Source organism: Schistocerca cancellata, chromosome 1 (assembly GCF_023864275.1).
Source record: "Schistocerca cancellata isolate TAMUIC-IGC-003103 chromosome 1, iqSchCanc2.1, whole genome shotgun sequence".
In the NCBI taxonomy this organism is placed as follows: Eukaryota; Metazoa; Arthropoda; class Insecta; order Orthoptera; family Acrididae; genus Schistocerca; species Schistocerca cancellata.
This window is the reverse complement of record NC_064626.1, coordinates 568,003,385-568,019,781: the sequence shown is the minus strand read 5'-3', so window position 1 is coordinate 568,019,781 and position 16,397 is coordinate 568,003,385. Positions and strand designations below refer to the sequence as shown.

Below are 16,397 nucleotides of genomic sequence, written 5' to 3'. Positions count from 1 at the left end.
ATTCGTGGAAATTTATTTTTAATGTAAACAATTATTTTTTGATAAATTACAAAATAAATTTGTGTGGTACATATTCCTCAACTGGTAGGCTGTATTTAACCACAAATAACAATTGTTTCCCAGATCTTAGAATGGACAGAAGGTAAAACACACAATATCCGGGCCTTGCTGTGTTCTATGCACACTGTCTTATGGGAAGACACAAAATGGAATAAAGTTGAGATGCATCAGTTAGTCACAGCAGCTGATGTGAAAAAAGCTTACCGTCGAGCGTGTCTGGCAGTTCATCCTGACAAGGTAAGCTCCTCATCAAAATAAGTGATAGAGACAGGTTCATAGCATATGAAAGATGCATAAAAGTGTTCATTGTAAAATAATTTGCCATGTTGTTAGGTTGGATCAAAAAATGTTAAAGCTGTATTCAGAAAGTGTCAAGGAGTGTTCTGAACTTGCAAGCAATGTTTCCATTTTTTTTAAAAAAGAAGTCATGGTTTTCATCTCTACAATCCATGAAAAAGTAAAAACAAACAGAATTTACTGAATGTTTGGGGGTCATGTTATCTTTCTGCCTTTGTATTTTTATATCTTTTGTTTACCTTTGTCCTCAGGTTTCCTTGGCTTCAGGTTGTGACATTTTAAGATGTCTGAGCTTTCTGTGTAGTGTAAATTAAATGAAGCCAACAAATTAAGTATGTTTTTGCAGAGTTTTTTACGGGACAACTTTTTATATTGTTCTGGGCCCACTGAGTAGTATGTGTCTTCTAATAACATTGTATAATTCCAAGTATGCTGCCAAGTTTGATTGCCTTTATTTTTAGAATAGGCCTATTTCGGATTAATTGCCATCGTCAGGTTATCTATAAGTAATGGTACATAATTTTGGTACATTAATTCTAATTTTATAGGTAATTATTAAACAGATTTTGTTGTTATACATTTTTACATACGTCTGACGGTTTTGACATCCATGAGACATCGGTGGTTCTACAACTGTCTTATTTTTTTGTTAATTACATTCATTTGGTGTTATCAGAGTAAAAATGATTGGTTATCACCTTATCTGACTTACTACTTTATTATCTGTATTTTTATGCCAGCTTATTTGACAGCTAATCCAGCGATGTTGTATGGTTACAGGCAATTCTGTTTATCATTGCTATTACATAGGTATTGCTCTTCGCTACTGTTAAAATATTTCTTTTTGTGTGTGTTATTTCTGTATAATTTTTTTTTATAATTGTGTGTATTTTTTAACTCTTGGTATTATTTACAAATTATGGCAAACCTATTTTCTTTGTTATAACTTGTTATAATTATTATTTGCTTGTCTACATGACATCGCTGGATACTGTCATTGTAATGTGTTTTTGTAGATGAATTTTGGTATAGACTCTGTGTAGTCCTTTGTTTTCAATTATAAATGGAAATGAAAATTCCTTTCTTGTTATTTTTGTGCTATGCATTCTTTTTAACTTTCATAGGTATGTCCTTCTATCTGCTTGTTGATAGGTTACCGAGTAATGTTGTACGGTTACAGTATTGTTTGCTTGAATCTGTCTTGTGAATTTAGCCATAATTTAATCTGGTCCTTTTGGTGTTACATGTAAAATTTGGATAACTTGCTCAATATTATTTTCTGTGTCGCTGCTCAGTCTTTAGGTGGAGGAAAAAAGTAGATGGATTGTTGTCGCTGCCTCTAACATGTTCTTGATAACTAGTGGTGAGGTTTCTGCCAATCTGACCAGTGCCAAATGTATTACAGTCTTTGCGTTGAATTTTATATATTCTGGGTTTGAGATTATTTGTGATTTTGTTTTATCTGATTGAATTTGTGCTCTAAGATTCTGTCTTGTGTGGAATGTGAATCTTACATTTGTGGTTTTTAGTATTGTGTTATCTTTCCTAGATGTATAGTTGGTATATGTGTAAATTTTGGTTTTATTGCTGTTTCTTTTATGAGGAGGGCAACCACAGTTCACATATATATTATGATTAACAATAACAACACTCAATAACCATTCAAATTATCATAATAATTACAACAATTAAAAAGTGAAGAATGATGAGGTGTATCCAAAATCCCCAAAGCAGTATAAAGATGATGATTTCAGATCCTTGCATCTTCAGGTTTATAATGGTAATATTTCCATAATGTAGATGGGCAACTACAGAGTTCCAGCAAAGTGCTCACATTATATGAGATTTTAAGTTTTACTTCATTGGTTTTATACAGTTGGTGTCTACTGGATCTTATATACTATGTGGTATTACCTGGCCTGGCTCATTCAGCAATCATGCTTGGTACATTTTTACAAGCATATTTTGGGTGCACTCAATTTTATTATGACAACCCACTTGTGGTTTGGCTTTTAACATTGATAACTTCTAAAAAGCTTGTATTCTTGTAATTGTCCAATCACATTATGGAAATTTAACGAATATAAACCTGAAGATGCGTCTATACACATGAAATTAGTAGTTGTGGATAAAGCACCTTCATGCAGCTTGTAGAAACACCTCATCATACCTCACTTTTTAATTGTTATAATTTTTTATGATAATTTGAATGGTTATTGAGTGTTGTTACTGTTATTCATAGCATTATTTCTTTTCATATCATTGTTCTGGCTTGTCGTGTTTACTGAGTAGTTGAGTGACTGTTTGTGGATTGCAATCATTTTGTTGTGCCACTTTTGCAGGATTTTAATCTCGGTGGTACATTTATTATTCTATTAATCATAGCATGTTCTACGTGTTTAAGAATGGCCTACCAGTCAAGAAATACCCAAAATTTACATATATACAAACTATATATCTAGGAAAGATGCCTAACAAAAGTAATGCACTACTCTTTAAAGACAGCGACAAAATTCATCTATTTTTAGCCACCACCTGCAGGCCAAACAAAACACAGTAGATAATATCCATATTTTACACTACACCAACAGGACCGCTATCTAACATTCTAAAGAGATGGAAATCTACACACACACACACACACACACACACACACACACACACACACACACACACACACACACGCACAACCACAAAAAATACTAAATGAGTAAATCAACCTGAACACAAACCATAAATAAAGAAACTTCATTAAAATTATGTACCAGCCCAATGTAACAATATTACGAAAAGGAATGTTGCTATTCACCATATACCGAAGATATTGAGTTGCAGATAGGCACAAGAAAAAGACTTTCACAAAGCTTTTGGCCATTAAGGCCTTTGTTAACAATATATATATATATACACACACACACACACACACACACACACACACACACACACACACACACAAGTGCAACTGACACTTACAACTGCAATCTCAGGCAGCTGAAACCACTCTAGGAGCAGCTGCACCCGTGCATGATGGGAGTGGCAATTGGGTAGTGGTGAGGAGGGGGAGGGATAGTATGGTGTGGGTGGCGCACAGCGAAGTGCTGCAGGTTATATGGAGGGCAGTGGGGAGGGGGCGGAAGTAGTGGAAAAGGAGAGAAGTAACAAGACTGAGTGTGATTGTGGAATGATGGCTGTGTAGTACTGGAATGGGGACAGGGAACGGGCTGAATAGGTGAGGACAGTGACTAACGAAGGTTGAGGCCAGGAGGGTTACGGGTACGTGGCATGTATTGCAGGGAGAGTTCCCACCTGTGCAAAACAGAAAAGCTGGTGTTGGTGGTTAGGATCCATGTGGCACAGGCTGTGAAGGAGTCATTGAAATGAAGGATGTCATGTTTGGCAGTGTGTTCAGCAACAGGGTGGTCCACTTGTTTCTTGGCCACAGTTTGTTGGTGGCCACTCATGTGGACAGACAGCTTGTTGGTTCTCATGCCCACATAGAATGCAGCACAGTGGTTGCAGCTTAGCTTGTAGATCACATGACTGGTTTCATAGATAGCTCTGCCTTTGATGAGATAGGTGATGTTCGTGACTGGACTGTAGTAGTTGTTTGTGGGAGGATGTATGGGACAGGTCTTGCGTCTAGGTCTATTACAGGGATATGAGCCATGAGGTCAGGGGTTGTGTAAGGATTTAAGAGTATTTTGTGTAGGTTAGGTGGAGGACGGAATACCACTGTGGGAGGGGTGGGAAGGATAGTGAGCAGGGCATTTCTTATTTCAGGGCATGACGAAAGGTAGTCAAAACCCTGGCAGAGAATGTAATTCAGTTGCTCCAGTCCCGGATGGTACTGGGAATGCTCCTCTGTGACCGGATGGTGGGTCTTTGGAAGATGGTGGGAGACTGGAAAGATAAGGCATGGGAGATTTGTTTTTGTACAAAGTTGGGAGGATAATTACAGTCTGTGAAGGAGGATAATTACAGTCTGTGAAGGCTTCAGTGAGACCTTCGATGTATTTTGAGAGGGACTCTCGTCACTGCAGATGTGACGACCACTGGTGGCTAGGCTATACAGAAGGAACTTCTTGGTATAGAATGAATGGCAACTGTCGAACTGGAGGTATTGCTGGTGGTTAGTAGTTTAACATGGACAGAGGTACTGATGTAGCCATATTTGAGGTGGAGTCGACATCTAGGAAGGTGGCCTGCAGGGTTGAGTTGGACCAGGTGTAGCAAAGGTTCTTGAGGAATGTGGATAGGTGTCCTCCCCCTCAATCCAGATAGGAAAGATGTCATCAGTTAATCTGAAACAAGTGAGGGGTTTAGGATTCTGTGTGTTTAGGAAGGATTCCTCTAGATGGCCCATGAATAGGTTGGCATAGGATGGTGCCATGCCATGTGGTAAAGGGACATTATTTGTGGAGAGTCGGTGGAGGAAATTTTGGAGGGTAGGTTCCAAATACCAACCATTTCCTCCACTGCTCTCCACAATTCCTGTCCCTTTACCACTTGGTGCCCTGAATCACTATTGATGCCACCTCCCTTTACACTAACATTCCTGATGCCCATGGCCTTGCCACTATTGAACACTTTCTTTCCCACCGCCCAACGGATTCCAAACCAGCCACCTCCTTCCTAGTCACCATGACCAACTATATCCTCACTCATAATTACTTCTCCTTTGAAAGCATTATCTACAGACAAATTCAGGGTATGGCTATGGGCACCTGCATGGCACCATCCTATGCCAACCTATTCATGGGCAATCTAGAGGAATCCTCCTTAAACCCCTCACCTGGTTCAGATTCATTGATGACACCTCTGTGATCTGGATCGAGGGTGAGGACAGCCTAACCATATTCCTCCAGAACGTCAACAACTTCTCCCCCATTTGCTTCACCTGGTCCTACTCAATCCAACAGGCCACCTTCCTAGATGTTGACCTCTACCTCAAAGATGGCTACATCAGTACCTCTGTCCATATCAAACCTACTAACCACCAGTAATACCTCCACTTCGACAGCTGCCATCCATTCCATACAAAGAAATCCCTTCTGTACAGTAGTCCCCTAGGTCGTTGCATCTGCAGTGACAAGCAGTCCCCCTCAAAATATACGGAAGGTCTCACTGAAGCCTTCACAGACTGTAATTATTCTCCCAAACCTTGTAGAAAAACAAATTTCCCGTGCCCTATCTTTCCAGTCTCCCACTGTCCGGCTATAGGGGAGCATTCCCCTCGTAACGTAGTACCATACAGGACTGGAGCAACCAAATTACATTCTCCGCCAGGGTTTCCCACCTTTCGTTGTGCCCTGAAATAAGAAATTTCCTGCTCACAGTGATACTCTTGCCCTCCATTGAACCTAAACAATATACTTGTCCATCCTTACACAACCCCTGCTCCCCTTACCTCATGGCTCATACCCACCACCACCTAATCCAGTCCAGTCACAAACATCACCAATCCCATCAAAGGCAGGGCGACCTGTGAAATCAGTCATGTGATCTAAAAGCTAAGCTGCAACCACTGTGCTGCATTCTATATGGCCATGAGAACAAACAAGTTGTCTGTCCGCATGAATGGCCACCAACAAACTGTGGCAAGAAACAAGTGGACCACCCTGTTCCTGAACACACTGCCAAATATGACATCCTTCATTTTAATGACGGCTTCACTGCCTGTGCCATACAGACCCTTCCCACCAACACCAGCTTTTCTGAGCTGCACAGGCGGGGACTTTCCCTGCAATACATCCTATGTTGCCGTAACCATCCTGACCTCAACCTTTGTTAGTCACTGTCCTCACCCACCCAGCCCCCTTCCCTGTTCCCATTCCAGCAAGCACTACACAGCCATCATTCCACCATCACACTCAGTGTTTTTACTTCTCTCCTTTTCCGCCACTCCCCCTCACCCCCCCATCTATCCCCTGCTCTCCGTCTAACCTGTAGCACTTCACTGTCCACCACCCCCACCCTACTATCCTCCCCCTCCCTGCCCCAGCCTCCTCCTTACCCTCACCCAGTCACCACTCCTATCATGCACTGGTGCTGTTGCTTGCAGTGTGGTTTCAGTTGCCTGAGACTGCAGGGGTGTGTGTGTGTGTGTGTGTGTGTGTGTGTGTGTGTGTGTGTGTGTGTGTGTGTGTGTACAGCTATTGTTGACGAAGGCCTTAATAGCCAAAAGCGTTATTTGTGACAGTCTTTTTGCTATGCCTATCTGCGACTCGGCGTCTCCATTATACGGTGAGTAGCAACTTTGCTTTTCATAATATTGTTACATTCCATCCTAGATTTTCCATTGTTTGATTGTACTAGGACAATGAATAGATACATAAAAACAAATAATGCGAGACAACCAGATATTACATTATGGCTAAATTCACAACAAGAGAGATTCCAGCATTTCTGAAAAACTGGCAACAAGCGGATAGAGATGCACCTACGAAAATTAAAAGGAACATATAGCACAAAAATAACAAGAAAGAAATGTTTAATTCCACCTAAAACGTAATACAAATGAATAAATAGAACTGAACACAGCCTATACCAAAATTCATCTACAAAAATGAAAATGGCTTACATGTCAGTATCGGCAATATCATTTAGACACACAACAAACAAATAATAAGTCGAATAAGTAATAACTAAGAAAATAGTTAAACATATGTAAAATTATAGAAAAAATTCATTTTATTATATAAGATTCATTCAAATGAAACCTGGTCAGTGCATCTACCTTTGCCTTACACTAAGGTGGCTCTACGTAACTGCGGGTATGGTAGCACCATGTATTTATAGAACACTGACGCGTACACAAGTGTTGTGGAATGGCGCAAATGATTCTTTGAGGGTTGCGAGTTGCTGGAAGATGATGCTTGTCCTAGACGGGCTCATTGTGTCATCACACTGGAAATGCAACATCCAACGTACAGTCCTGACCTTTCACCATGTGACTTCCATGTGTTTGGACCTCTAAAACAAGCTATTCGCACACATCGATTTGCAGTGGACGACGAAGTGTGTGACTGATCCAGGCCTGGATCTGAAAGCAGCCTACTAGCTTGTTCAAGGATGGAATCGACCGACTAGTGTCGCAACAGGATAAATGTGCCTACAGTTTTTGTGACTATTTTTGAGTATACGTACTGTGTATAACTATATTTCTGAGTTAATAAAACAAAATTGTTAAGGCTTTCATGACCACTTGTTGACAAATTTGCTATTGGCTTCAGTATCGGGTTCTTTGGTGACATTTGTTTTAGGTAAAACACAGAAAAAGAAAAATTATAACAGCAGCAAAGATCAATGCCTACACATTAGCAATGATAAATAGAACTGCCTGTAACCATACAACATTGCTGGATTAACTGTCAAATAAGCTGTCACGAAAATACTGCTGTACAGAATATAATCTGACAACCACATAAAGTAATGAGTCAGATAAAGTGATAACCAACCATAATTACTCAAATGATACCAAAGGAATGTATTCAACAAACAAATAAGACAATAACAGAACCACCGATACTGCCTAGATGTCAAAACCATGTACAATAATGCTAGCTATTTAATAATTACCTATAAAATTAGGAATTATGTACCAATTCAGTTGAAATAGGCCTATCATAAAAATAAGAGCACTCAAACTGAGCAGTGTACTTCTAATATAATTGTACAAGTATTGCAAGACTTGGCTTCAGCTGCCAGTGACGATGGTCATGGGCATGTGAGTTGTGCGCAATAATTTTTGTGTGTGTGTGTGTGTGTGTGTGTGTGTGTGTGTGTGTGTGTTTGTTTTCGACAAAGATCCTGTTGGCTGATAGCTCATTTTGGGCCAGTCTTTTTCTTGTGCTTGTCTGCGACTCAGCAGCTCCTCTGTATGGTGAGTAGCAACTATCCTTTTCATAATTTTGTTGTTGTTGTGGTCTTCAGTCCAGAGACTGGTTTGATGCAGCTCTTCATGCTACTCTATCCTGCGCAAGCTTCTAATCTCTCAGTAACTACTGCAACCTACATCCTTCTGAATCTGTTTAGTGTATTCGTCTCTTGGTCTCCCTCTAAGATTTTTACCCTCCACGCTGCCCTCCAATACTAAATTTGTGATCCCTTCATGCCTCAGAACATGCCCTACCAACCGGTCCCTTCTTCTTGTCAAGTTGTACCACAAATTTCTCTTCTCCCCAATTCTATTCAATACCTCCTCATTAGTTATGTGATCTACCCATCTAGTCTTCAGCATTATTATGTAGAACTACATTTCAAAAGCTTCTATTCTCTTCTTGTCCAAACTATCATCCATGTTTCACTTCCATACATGGCTACACTCCATACAAATACTTTCAGAAACGATTTCCTGACACTTATATCTGTACTCAATGTTAACAAATTTCTCTTCTTCAGAAACTTTCCTTGCCATTACCAGTCTAGATTTTATATCCTCTCTACTTCGACCATCATCAGTTATTTTGCTCCCCAAATAGCAAAACTCCTTTACTACTTTTTTTAAGTGTCTCATTTTCTAATCCAATTCCCTCAGCATCACCCGACTTAATTCGACTACATTCCATTATCCTCATTTTGCTTTTGCTGATGTTCATCTTATACCCTCCTTTCAAGACACTGTCCATTCCGTTCAACTGCTTTTCCAGGTCCTTTGCTGTCTCTGACAGAATTACAATGTCATCGACGAACCTTAAAGTTTTTATTTCTTCTCCATGGGTTTTAATACCTACTCCGAACTTTGTTTTTGTTTCCTTTACTGCTTGCTCAATATACAGATTGAATAACATTGGGGATAGGCTACAACCCTGTCTCATTCCCTTTCCAACCACTGCTTCCCTTTCATGCCCCTCGACTCTTATAACTGCCATCTGGTTTCTGTACAAATTGTAAATAGCCTTTTTCTCCCTGTATTTTACTCCTGCCACCTTCAGAATTTGAAAGAGAGTATTCCAGTCAACATTGTCAAAAGCTTTCTCTATGTCTACAAATGCTAGGAACGTAGGTTTGCCTTTCCTTAATCTATTTTCTAAGATAAGTACTAGGGTCAGTATTGCCTCACGTGTTCCAACATTTCTACAGAATCCAAACTGATCTACCCCGAGGTCGGCTTCTACCAGTTTTTTCCATTCGTCTGTAAAGAATTCATGTTAGTATTTTGCAGCCGTGGCTTTATTAAACTGATAGTTCGGTAATTTTCACATCTGTCAACACCTGCTTTCTTTGGTATTGGAGTTATTATATTCTTCTTGAAGTCTGAGGGTATTTCGCCTGTCTCATACATCTTGCTCACCAGGTGGTAGAGTTTTGTCAGGGCTGGCTCTCCCAAGGCTATCAGTAGTTCTAATAGAATGTTGTCTAGTCCAGGGGCCTTGTTTCAACTTAGGTCTTTCAGTGCTCTGTCAAACTCTTCACACAGTATCATATCTCACATTTCATCTTCATCTACATCCTCTTCCATTTGCATAATATTATCCTCAAGAACATTGCCCATGTATAGACCCTCTATGTACTCCTTCCACATTTCTGCTTTCCCTTTTGTGCTTAGAACTGGATTTCCATTTGAGCTCTTGATATTCATTCTCCAAAGGTCTCTTTAATTTTCCTGTAGGCATTATCTAGCTCACCCCTCTCTGCTTCCTTAAATTTGTCCTCTAGCCATCCCTGCTTAGCTATTTTGCACTTCCTGTCGATCTCATTTCTGAGACGTTTATATTCCTTTTTGCCTGCTTCATTTACTGCATTTTCGTATTTTCTCCTTTCATTAATTAAATTCAATATCTCTTCTGTTACTCAAGGATTTCTATTAGCCCTTGTCTTTTTACCTACTTGATCCTCTGCTGCCTTCACTATTTCATCTCTCAAAGCTACCCATTCTTCTTCTACTGTATTTCTTTCCCCCATTCCTGTCAATTGTTCCCTTATGCTCTCCCTGAAACTTCTACAACCTCTGGTTCTGTCAGTTTATCCAGGTTCCATCTCTTTAAATTCACACCTTTTTGCAGTTTCTTCAGTTTTAATCTACAGTTCATAACCAATAGATTGTGGTCGGAGACAACATCTGCCCCTGGAAATGTCTTACAGTTTAAAACCTGGTTCCTAAATCTCTGTCTTACAATTATATAATCTATCTGAAACCTTCCAGTATCTCCAAGCTTCTTCCACGTAGACAGCCTTCTTTCATGATTCTTGAACCAAGTGTTAGCTGTGATTAAGTTATGCTCTGTGCAAAATTCTACCAGATGGCTTCCTCTTTCATTCCTTATTCCCATTCCATATTCACCTACTACGTTTCCTTCTCTTCCTTTTTCTACTATAGAATTCCAGTCACCCATGACTATTAAATTTTTGCCTCCCTTCACTATTTTTGTAAGGATTGCTAATTCAGGAATGTGTGTCAGTTCACACTTGTTCAATAGTAGATCTGAGACTGTAAACTGGTTTTTCTACGTAATTGCTAACAAGTTGTAAGATACAATACTTATCAGATCAATTGAAGAGAAGAGACTCAATGAGAAATGAAAAAGGCCACATAGTCTACAATGAAGGCCAGCAAATATAGGGATGATATAATAAAGTAGAAGCAAATTTGAACATTATGGAACACATACGTTCCTACCAAAAGTCTCACTTCATTTATCAACTTGCTCCCCAGTTTTTACCTTCAAGAGGTGGAATTTTAATGCTGCTTATATACACACAAAGTGCCTGAAGCTGTTACAGCTTTCAAAGTTATTAGTTCCGTCCTTGTGGAGAAAAGAGGGTCAGGATGTAAAAGGTAAAAAGACAGAGGGACAGGCTGTAGAAGATAAAAAGGAAGGGCAGGTCAGTCAGACTCCAGGATAAGAGGGAATCAGGTATTGTGACAGAGATAGCTGGTACAGAGGCATCAGAGAAAGATCATGTCAAATATATTTCACTGAAAAGCACTGTGCTTCAGGCTGGAGATAAGGACAGAGTGGGAAATAAAAATTGATTAAGAGGAAAAGAATAATTGCACAACTAAGAACTATGCAGAAAAGGAGTTGGGGAAAGACACTAATCAGAGGAGGGAGAGGGAGGGAGGCAGGAGTGACAATGGAAAAAATCATAAGAAGAGTAATTAAAAAGACATTAAAAATGAAAACTGTTGATCGTTAAAAGAAAAAGGGGGAGTATGTTATCAAACTGACTGTGCGGATGAACATACATGGGGTTATCTGCCTTTGGGACACCCTGTACCTAGTTGCTGACTATGCCCTACAGCATGATCCAAAGGATATAGTCGTAATCCCACCCCTAGTTTCCCTGAACTGTGTATATATTATTGTGTTGCATCATCCTTCTGGACTCAGCCTCCATTGACATACAATCCCTCTACCACCCCTCCCTAAGTCTGTTTTTTACTATCATTTTTTAAATTTTTTATTGGTTTTGTATTTATTATTTTAATTATATTCAGAAGGAATGGGTTTCCTAAACTAAACCAAAACTGGTTTCCTTAATCATTTTTATTTAAATGTAATCTCACCAGATAAAATATTAGTCACCTCATTTGCAAGAACACACTTTTCACTTTCAAGTATTACTCGTTAAACTGTTCCAACGATGTCCCATAGAGTGAAGCACCGTCAGGCAGCCATTAGCTCAATCGTGGGTAGGCACAGGTTGAGTAGAGTACCCACTGGGCACCTTGTTGCAAACATTCTGCACCAGCAGTACCCACTCAGCCAGCCTTGCTCACAGGTTCCCAGCCGATGTAATATGATCAAATGTGCCATAGCCTGGCTGCGTGTGGGTCAGCTCCACCTATGGGTGCCTGGCTGCAGAACTATCACCAGGCAGTCATTTGACCCTCTATTGCTGACTGCCATGGCAGTGAAGTGATACATGGAAGTGCCAGTTGGTTGTATGGTATCAGGGCAGTAAAATTAACATGGAGACTTGACAGAATAGCAGAAGGAGCCTTGTGTTTGGAGCACACCGTGAATGGAGTTGCCAGATTTGTTGGTGTATCAACATGGACTGTCCAGCATTTGTACAAGGAGTGGTGTACCACCATCAGCCGTGTAACACGGCATAAGAAAAGTGACCATAATAGGAACCTAACTAACAGGAATCAGAGACGAACATCAGGCCTTATCATTTTCAAACCTCACCGGAATTGTTACCATCAGTGAATGAATGCAAGTCCATCTCAACCAGATTATAATCAACAATCACAAAGAAAACTGCAGGAATGGACATTTGGAGTCTACTACCTTGCTAAAGGCAATTGGTGACACCAACACATAAATCTCCACGTCTTCTGCAAGTAAAATAACACTGTCTAGAGAGCAGCTTACAGGAGGTGCCTAATATGGTTCAGCATGTCACAATTTTCCCTCTAATAAAATTATAAACAGCCGACCAGTTGCAATGGATAAAGAAATCTTTACCTAGGTTTCAACAGATTTAAATCTGTCTTCTTCAGAAGGTGGCAAATTTTACATTAGTATGGACTGATGTATCATCGTCGTTTTTACAAATATCTGCATAGATCCATTTGTCCAAATTAAAATATAGCCCTGAAAATAGGGTTTGTCATATAAATGTAAATTAGTACATGGATGTTGCAGAGCTCACAAGCTTGTAAAAACGATGATGATACATCAGTACATACTAATGTAAAATTTGCCACCTTCTGAAGAAGACAGATTTAAATCTGTTGAAACCTAGGTAAAGATTTCTTTATCCATTGCAACTGGTCGGCTGTTTATAATTTTATTATGTGGAACCGTTGCTGTTGTGCAGCTATGTTTAAAATACTGAAATTTTCCCTCTTTTCTGAAAATAAAAGGCCCAGCTAGGAATTTAACTCTGTGTTAGATGATGTAGGTGAGACTGGAGATAGTTCTGTGATGGTTAATGAGAGCTCTGTGGATCATGATGTGGGCCCACTCATTTAGGTTATTTCAACATTCTGTGTGACTCATTGTTGCCCATTCTTCTATATTTTCATGATGAATATGATGTGGACACTGTCATCTTCCAATGTGACAAGAGCGATGTTCCCCCTGTCTGACAGATAACACAACAAGGAGTCCAAATTTTTTCAGAAATAGATGAAAATTTCCCGATGGGGACCTATATACAGTTAAAATTATAGATGTGCCCTTATTTAATTTAAGCTCACAGGCACGTGCTTCTATATGTTTCTCTACACACAACTTTTTTGTTTCTATACTTTTTGCACAATGATAACTTTTGACATATATGGCAACTCCTCCTTTCCCCATATTTTCTCAAATTACATGTGCAGAGAGCTTACATTTACTTTATCCATATCAGTAACAATGTGATGCTCAGACAGGCATAGTATATCTATTTCATCCTCAGCTTCTAAATCTTCTAAACAAACCCGAAGCTCATCTATTTTATTCTTTAAACTCCCAATATTTTGATGAAATATACTTACATTATTTTTAATTATACTTTTATGAGAACCTTGCCTTTTTCTAACATTTGCAGTACTCTCCTGTCTGAGTTTCTCATTGTGCTTAGGCCTAGTTCCTGTACCAGTGGTCGCATGGTGTTCAGAGAGGCAGATTATGTCAACTGGGTTGGGTGACTTTAATTCATCAATGCAATTACCTAGGACTGAGTTACAACTTCGTGGAGATAAAATTTCTGGTGATTGGTGAAAATTTATAACTGACAGCTGTGATTGGTGATCCAATATGCTAGAATTGCGGTTTAATTTCTTTCCTAAACTGATGATTTGTTTCAATCCTGACCTCTCGTAGAACTTGACATCTTTCTGTCTTACCTATCCTAAAAAAGGTGCTGCTCCAACACCGAACCACACCGATATGAGCCCCCGCACCTGACCCAAGCAGCCGTTCCAACTCCAAATTAACTCTCCCAACAGAAGAGTTCAAATGAGGCCGGTCATGGCTTCTCAGGACAGATACAAATTCAACACTGGTGTGTCTCGATGCCGATGCAATCTTTACCAGGTCACACTCTATACTGTACCCAGGATCTCTGTTGATACTGTTCCCTGGCCCTCCCACAATAACCACGGTGTCTTCCCTGATAAATCCTTTACAGAGTGAACCTAAATCCTTTGTCATCTGATCCAGACTAGCACTTGGTTTGAAAAAAATTGTGACCTGGTATTCTGGTCCTAATTCCTCCTGCAGAAGTTGGCCTACACCTCTGGCATGAGAACTGCCTAACAACAAAACTTTCTTCCTTTTCGATGACTTTCCTACATTCTTTTTCAATTTCCTATTGAAAGTTTGTTGTGTCCTGTCAACACCTACCTCTGCTTGAGGCTCATCAGTTTCTAACTGAAGCAACAGGTCAAACTTATTTTTGACATTCACCACAAAACTGTCAGACTTAGTTCTAGGCCTGTTCCTTCTGTTACCTGTTGCCACTTCCCACCTCTCTTTGCCCTTCTCCCTCCTTAATCTGTCCAGATCTTCCCTAGCCTGATGTAGCTCAGCCTGAAGGGCAGCAATTTTCCCCTCCTGTTCCACTATCTTCCTATCTCTGCTGCAAATCCTACATAACCTCTGATGAGCCTGATCCACTTTCCCGACACCCACGCCACTGCAGTCCCCCCAATGAAAAAAACTACTGCATCCATCACACCAAACCCCGGAACTAACAATTCTACGGCAAGTTGGGCACTTCTCACTCATGGCAAAAATGATACTTTAGCTAGTATAAATCAATTAAATTACCGAAAATCAAAAAAGACGTTACAAGAATTAAGCCTATTCACAAATGTATATAAGCAAGTTTCTGATTTAAAATTCTGCTGTTTTTCTGAGATCTGTATTAAAACAATGAAGGTATACGCTATTTATTATATATTTCACTCGATGGAATGAAAAAAAGGACAATTAAATGAGATACTTTAAGTTTGATTCTCCAAAAATGTTACGAGAATTAGGCCTATAAACAAAATCTGTATTAAAACAATGAACTTATACGCTATTTATGGTAGTTTACTTATTTGTTACCGAGAAACTAGTCAAATTACCGTGAAACAAGAAACAAACACGTTTACAAATTTTAAGCCTAAACGCGACTTTGCGAAATTACGATCTTTTCATGTTTTCTAAAAAAATACGCAAAGAAAAGTGAAACCTTTAACAGCAAGACTAAACGATACACTAATGCACGTATTTAATTTGTTTTCGGTGTTAAACTAAATTATATTCCTGTCTAAATCACTTAACTTTCTGGAACCAGAATCTGTTCAACTATGTGGTGATTACAGAGCTCTCGATGCTCGAACAATACACGATATTTACCCCAGTTCTAACATTCCCAATTTGACAAATACTTTGTTTTTATATCTGCAGTAAACACATGCTGTTCTATATGCACATATTTATCTTTCTGTGTTTGGCAACCTAGTCAGGTAGTAAAAACAATGTGGATCGAGGTGTTGAGTCGTAATGTACAATGACTTACAAATCTGTTTCCGTATCGCACATTTGCTGTGAGTAACAGGACTTCTGTACCACAGCTGAAGGTTACAAATACATTTGTGTGCTCACAAAAGGTTACAGTATTAATATGCAGGGTATTGTGAATAAAAACAAAAGGCAACAATAAAATAACAAGAAAAGCCCAGTTACACTGCAAACTTGTTCTCAGCTTTTGTGATTTTCAAGGGCAACACATGCCTTGTGCATTGTCTCGAAGGTTGAGCTTGTTCCTCAGATGGTGGTGCACTGCCTGCAGTAGTTCAACACAGTCTAGCACATGATTTGTAATCAGAAAAATTCTGTATTGTAGTATAAAGGTTATGAAACTTCTATTCTGATAATGACAAGTAATTAACCTATTTCAGTCATGACAGGACACTGTTTAAGTCTTCCAGTTCAGTTGGTTGCAGTCATATTGTTCTGTGACCAACGCAGTTCTTAGATCTTAATTTAAAATATTGTTTTGTAACAGAATAGGCAAATAGGAAAGTTTACAAAATGTGCATTAACAAAAAGTAGAATTTGTTGAATTATTTATATTGTTGCTCTCCAAGAGGGAAAAGAAAAACAGCA

The 16,397-nt window shown here is 39.3% G+C and overlaps 1 protein-coding gene across 3 annotated transcripts in view; it reads left to right on the top strand.

Moving 5' to 3' along the window:
- LOC126181449 (cyclin-G-associated kinase) overlaps window positions 1–16,397 on the top strand; it is a 245,441-nt gene that overhangs the window by 219,572 nt on the left and 9,472 nt on the right. For all 3 annotated transcript variants that reach the window (XM_049924773.1, XM_049924774.1, XM_049924772.1), the window contains exon 23: window positions 124–297. In XM_049924773.1, coding sequence (XP_049780730.1) covers window positions 124–297 — 174 coding nt within the window. The remainder of the gene's footprint in view (window positions 1–123; window positions 298–16,397) is intronic.